This window comes from Tursiops truncatus, chromosome 20 (genome assembly GCF_011762595.2).
Source record: "Tursiops truncatus isolate mTurTru1 chromosome 20, mTurTru1.mat.Y, whole genome shotgun sequence".
NCBI classification, from domain to species: domain Eukaryota; kingdom Metazoa; phylum Chordata; class Mammalia; order Artiodactyla; family Delphinidae; genus Tursiops; species Tursiops truncatus.
In genome coordinates, this window is record NC_047053.1 from 46,134,378 (window position 1) to 46,140,717 (window position 6,340).

Below are 6,340 nucleotides of genomic sequence, written 5' to 3' on the forward strand. Positions count from 1 at the left end.
TCTGTTGGCCTTTGGCCTTTGCTGTGGTCTCCAGTTGGGAGCCGGCGTGGGGAGCAGGAGCCCAGTCTCGGCTCCAGTGGCCCCAGGGGCCTCAGAAGGTTCGGGGCCGCGTGGTTCCAGGTCGGTCGCTGGACGTGTGTCGTGTCATGCTGGCTGTGGGGGCCGCGCTTGGCAGGGGCTCTTGCACTCTTGCTGCGTGAGACACTCCTGATGGTCCCTGCTGTCCCGGCTTTGTCATCTCTCTTCCTTTAGCACTGATTTCTGTCCTCCTCGTTTGTTTTTCTTTTTGAACTTGGTCTCTGCCTAGCATCTTGTCCACCACGCTCTCGTCTGTATTCACCCATCAGCCACAGCCACCCGCTCACTGCCGTTGGTGCATGGCTGGGCATCCAAGCCAGGCTCCCCTCTTGGTGGCAACTCTTGTGGCTCCTCCCGGCTGAGGGCTTGCAGCTTCTGTCCACTCGGTGCTGTGGTGGGAGACCAGCTGCAGTTGTAACGTGACTGCACTCTTGGGGACATCTTGATGGGAAATGCTTTTCACGTCTTGCCCCACGTGGAGTCCCAGTGCCCGCTTGGGGCCTGGTCCCTGTTTTTGGAACACCAGGCTACTTTCCAGGAAGGGGGGCTGGGAGCAAGCATCTCTTGCCCGCTTGGACTCTGGTCTGACTGATCATGAGCTCGCGGCCCCACAGCCTCCTTGCCTGCATGGCTCTTCCTTCCCCGTCTTCCTGTCACTCTTTCTGCTGCACGTATCCTGGACTCGAAGGACCTTCCAGAGCAGCTGGGGGTGCGCGTGTCCAGAGGGGCTAGGCGGCATTTGCCCCCTCCCCACCAGGGCACTGTCACTGGTGTTTTCTGCCCAAGGCCAACCGGCTCCGTTCCTCTGGCCTCACGCTGACCTTCTCCTGTGCTTTGGCTCCGACAGATTCCCGGTCGGGTGGCGTCCAGTGGTCTGCAGTCTGTCGTGCACCGATGAGAACTCTCCTTTTTGCTGAGGGCAGACAATGCATGGCTGATCTACTCTGTTACTAGTGACACGCCCCCGGTCTAGAACCGAAATGTTAACACCGGGACCTCTCCAGGCCACCCACCCAGCGACGCCCATGGGGGAAACAAAACACAAACCCAGCCGGACAGACTCCAAGCGCTGCCATCGCCAGGGGCTGCACTGAGCCCCCATGAACTTGGTTCTAGCGGGGCTGGGACGAAAGCAGTGAGATGGTTGCAGAGAGAATCAAACTCCCATTCAAGAGCCTTTCAGTCCCCTCTGTGGTGGCACACCCATGTCCCTGCCGAGTCTACTGTAACTACCGATCTTCTACTTGGTTAAGACAGTTTTGTATCATTTTGCTAAAAATTATTGGCTTAAATCTGTGTGAAGAAATCTGTCTTTATTGTTTCTTTCATGTCTGTTTTTGCGGTCTTGAAGATGCTGACTTTAAAGAATTCTAAAGCAGGCACTGATGTGGAGTTCGTGTAGAAGGAGTGAGGCAGGGAGCAGAGCACGTGGGTTTCCATGGTCTGCGTCTCGTGGTTTGTTGTGTGGTCACTGTGGAAAAGGGATTTTCTCATCAGAAATTCTATCACGTGTATACGCGTGTGTAAGTAACGTGTGTGTCCGTGTGTGCCGTGTGTCTCGTGACCTCATTAACCTGGTTTTGGCTGTCATGCTCCTTTCCCCACCGTAAACTGAAATGCCTGCTCACTGCAGACCCGCTGGGATTCTTGAATCATCAGAGCAGTTAGAAAGTGCTGGCTACACGCATGGGCGCAGCGGGTGCTTCCCCACAGAGCAGCCCACCGATCTGACCTTCCCAGACGCAGCGAGAAGGAAGCTGAGCCTGAAGACTGCAGAAGCTGTGGCTTCGCGTCGTGTCGCTGATCCCTCGGGAGAGGATTTCAAACTGAGAGACTTGGGCCCCTCCGTGGAGTCGTGTGTGATTATTTTGGTGGTGGTTGCCTCAATGCTTTTGAATCTGGGAGATTTTCTAAGTAGGCTGTCAATATTACCAGTGCAGATTGGCCCTTAATCTGTGTTAATATCTATGTGCTCAAAACCAAGGGCCATGGTATCTGCCCTGGGTGCCAGCGTTGCTCAGAAAGGCCAGCGAGCCCAAGGAAATCCACTCTGAAGTGCCAAGAAGCAGGTGACTCTGATGACCTGATTGTCCAGGAGGGTGAAGGGTCACCCGCTTTTGTGACTTTCCCTGGGACATAGTGACCCCACAGAGGCCAAGAGTCAGAGCAGGGCTGAATCTCCCCAGAAAGACCTTCTGCGGCAGCCCAGCTCCAGGTGGTTTCCTGAGACGCTCTCCCTCACTTTGCAGTAGCAGAGGCACCAGGTAGTAGTGGTGGCCGGTAGACAGGAGCCCCCGTCTCTGGAAACGAGGTGCAATATATATGTTCATAGGTACCTTCACCTTTCTTCGCATCATCCCCCTGCAGTGTGTTCTGTTTGGAAACTGGGACACTCGTAGGAAGATAGGCACCTAAAAGGTGTCCACGTCTGTGTTTTCCCTTCCTGCCCCCAAAGTCCCAGCACGGGGATGCTGGTCCTAGGACGCCCTGACTGCTGCTGATGGCACAGAACGCAGCTGTTTACTTCTTTCTGATTCCTGAGCTGGCTACTCTGTAAGTGTTTTGGGGTGTGGGCACTTGGCCAGGTCGGGCTGTGTTTCTGGGAGTGCAGAGGGAGCTCGCGTGGGTCAGAGCGAGTTGGGGGCTTTCATTGTGGCCCAGTGCCTTCTGCAGAGGTGGGCTTCCCCTTCCCAGCAAGGTGTTAGCAGCCGCAGCCCCAACATTCTGCATCCAGGTTTCCACCTGAAATTGCCAGATGGCATTTGAGAAGTGGACTCTGACCCAGTCCTCAGCAGTGTGGTTGTGGACAGTTGTGTCCCCCCCTTATTTAACTCCCCATCCTGACTTGCAGGAAACATAGTTGGAATGTCTGTATCAACCTGTGTATCCGTTGCCAAGTCTCTGAACTGCGCTTTTGTATGACCACTGTATTTGTGTCCTTAACTACCGTGTAAATAATAAATTCATGACGACTTCTACCTTTATTCCCTGCCCCTGCCATGTGGTCTTTATTTCATCAGTTTGAGTTTTGATTTGTTTAGATTAACTATTTGAAACTAATTTTCTGAGACTGGGCATTCGTGTCTGTCCTTCTGAAGCCTGTTGGTGTACTTTGTAAGCTGCTCAGGAGTAGGTGGAATGAGCCTGTGGGACGTGGCATGGATGTGGCTGAGTTGTTGCCGGTGCAGGCCATGTGCACATACCAGTCCCCTGCCTTAACCAGCTTTATGGGAAGGAAGTGCTTCCACCCACCTTGGGTTTTCTGGGGAGTGAAGAGCACGGTAGCTGACACGTAGCCATGTTCCTGCTGCCCGTGGTGGGTGCTCGAAGTGGCTGCTAGTGGGCCCCTGCTGGGACGCAGGGGCTTGGACCTGGCAGTCGCCATCCCAGTGAGAACACCACCTTGCATGCCCCATGCCCCGGGTGTTGTCCTTTCTAATCAAGGCAGCGGCTGCAAGGGGACATCATCCATCCATCTGTTGGGCTCATGGCCTCCGCTTCCCTCTGGAGTTGTTGGAGCCTAAGAAGTTCCTACCCCTGGGAGCTCCAGATGGCGCTGAGTGAGAAAGCATGGTCCCCAGCAGGCTCTCCTGCCCACGGTGACTTGCAGGGCTGGCAGAGTGGGAAGGTCCGTCCCTCTTGAACTGGGACCACAGATGTGCTCCCACGGATATGTGGTAATCAGCCACTTCCTGGTCCACACCCACTTGTCCTGGGGCTGAGCATGCTGGCCTTGCGTGCGTTGCAGGGAAAGCTTGGCGGCCCCACCCACATGCATGGGGAACAGGTGGGGCAGGTGGATCTCCCACCTGCTGCTAGCTTGCTTTTGCTCCTCCTAAGCCACCATGGCTATGCCAGTGGTCCCTGAGGTTCCAAAAGGGCCTGAGCTCTTCTTTGCGGGTTCCCCACCCCAGCCTGCTGACATTTGGACCCAGCTGAAATGGTGACGAGGCAAGCCCTGAGCCACCTCTTGTTTTCCTGCCAGGAGGTGGACCACAGGCAGGACAGGGACCCTGTCATCTTTCGCTCAGAGCCTGCTTGTCCTGCTCCCCAGCCCCCTTGCCACCTCTGTCTGCCTGACACAGAGAGCTTCACCCCCTGACGCGCGTGGCAGGCTCCATGCTCAGGAGAGCAAGCTCCAGGCCCATGCCTCCACCTCCCACCCTCCCCCAGGCCCCATCACCACTGAGAGTGGTGCTTGAAGACCCTCCTGGAAACTCCTGTGTTGGGGGAGGGGACCTCTCCTGCCCTTCCCGCTGCCTGCCCTGCCCCCCGCCCCGCCTCCATCTGCTGGGAGCTCTGGAAGCAGCACACCTCTTGGCGTCATTACTTGTAAGGGTGTTTAGGGTTACAGGGGAGTGTCCTTTAGGGAACCATGAGGGGGCCCTGCAGGTCTAGGCGGCTGCCTTCCAGACTGCCATTGGCAGGACCCTTAGGCAGCCACTGACGGTGGGGTCTGCCCTCCTGCCAGGCTCTCATAGCGTGGGGCCTGCACACGTGTCCTAAGGTGTTCTCCGCACAGGGTGGCAGGTGCCCCGAGGTCTGGCCAGGGTGGGGGTAGCAGCCCAGGGTGCCTGGCTCGTGTACCCCACCCCCCAATTTAGGCTGATTATGTATGTGTCCTCCAAGGAGGTGCTGAAGGGCCCATGAGAGTGGGCTCAGCACGGGCATCTGGGTCTTCACAGGATGCTGGGTGTGAGTCTTCTTTAGTGGGACGTCTAGAGGGTTAGGGGCAGCCCCATCCACGCCAGAGCACTGATGACAACTGTCGTCAATTGCTCTTAGGACTCTTGGCAGCCACAACTTTGAGGACAGGAAGTTTTTTTTCTCTGTGTCTTGGGCACAGTTGGAAACGTCTGGAACCAGAAAACTAGGCAGTCAAGATGGTCTGGTCACCTTCTCCCCCAGGGCCCCTGCGGATCAGTCTCCAATCTTGGCAGAGCCCCTGGATGCTTTAACCAGCTGGTGTCGCTGCTGTGTGGGCATGGGGCCTCAGGTCCACCCTGGGGTGCATGGGTCCAGCCCCAGACCAGCTGTGGGTCCCACCCCCAGCGGAGCAACTCCCACACGTTGACCATCTCAGAAGCACTGAACAGTGTCCCCAGAGCATGCGTGTAGAGAGTCGCCAGTCCTCGAGTAGGGAGGGGGGATGCATGAGGCAGCTTTGAGTGAGAGTGAGGGGGTACTAGCGTGGGACACTGAGGCCCTGGTCACCACCACAGCTGGTTCCAGGAGACCCAGGGTAACTGAATGACTGGCGACAGCCAGGCCAAGCTCATATCAGGAGAGAAGGGGGCGGTGTGATGAGGGCTGGGAGGTGGCTGGGGGAAGGGCACAAGCAGGCTGCCCACTTGCATCCTTTTCCCTGCCTCCCTCCAGCTCAGGTAGGTGGTTGCAGAGACCACAGGTGGGGCTCTCGCCCTTTAAGACCTAACAAGTGGGGCGCTTATGGCTCAGCTTTGCCCAGGGACTGGCCTGGGGGCCCTGCCTGGCCCACCTTATTACGGGGTGAGGTCAGCGGATGCAGGGCTACCACTTGACACCTGTGACTGCTAGCACTGCCCACAGCCCAAGCCCCTGGCAGAGGGGAAGGAAGGACAGAAAGGATGACAGACCAGGCAGGGGACTGTGGGCAGGTGCCTGGCTCCCTCATAGAGCTCAAGGGACAGATGGAGGAGGGAGACAGCAGCCCCTTCGGGGCGACATCTCTGGGGCAGACCCAAGATGTGAGCTCTCGCTTGCTTTTCGTTGCAGAGAAGCAGGGACGTGGCATCTCTCCGGCTGCACGCGGCCCGCCAGGGTGCCTGCTGCCGTCCCCAGCGCCCTCGACGCACCACCTACTGAGGCGGCCCCAGCGGCCTCTGACCGGGCTCCCAGCCACACAGGCCGCCGCTGGCCACAAGGGCAGGTGGGTGTGAAGTACCCGGGGTGAGGCTGAGTGGGGCTGTTCAAGGAGGATGGGGAGCAGATACCAGCCCAGGGTGCTGACCACATGCGGTGACTGAGGGGCGAATAAACAAAAGGCAGGGGCTTCCCTGGTGGCGCAGTGGTTGGGAGTCCGCCTGCTGGGGCATGGGACGCGGGTTCGTGCCCCGGTCTGGGAGGATCCCACATGCTGCAGAGCGGCTGGGCTCGTGGGCCATGGCCGCTGAGCCTGCGCGTCCGGAGCCTGTGCTCCACGATGGGGGAGGCCGCGGCAGTGAGAGGCCCGCGTACCGAAAAAAAAAAAAAAAAAAAAAAAAGGCAGATCATTTTCTTTAAA

At 57.7% G+C, this 6,340-nt stretch overlaps 1 protein-coding gene across 7 annotated transcripts in view; it reads left to right on the top strand.

The window, feature by feature from the left end:
* Positions 1–5,986, top strand: part of CSNK1D (casein kinase 1 delta) — a 37,378-nt gene extending 31,392 nt beyond the window's left edge. For 4 of the 7 annotated variants that reach the window (XM_033847447.2, XM_033847445.2, XM_033847449.2 and 1 more), the window contains one exon: positions 926–3,062. Coding sequence is in view for 5 of the 7 variants with exons in the window: in XM_033847445.2 (XP_033703336.1) it covers positions 926–976 (51 nt within the window). In the remaining 2 variants the exon portion in view is untranslated. Of the gene's footprint in view, positions 1–925; positions 3,063–5,832 lie in introns of those variants that run through there. The other 3 variants (XM_033847446.2, XM_033847450.2, XM_033847444.2) reach the window with 2 other exon arrangements.
* The last annotated feature ends 354 nt before the right edge of the window (positions 5,987–6,340 follow it).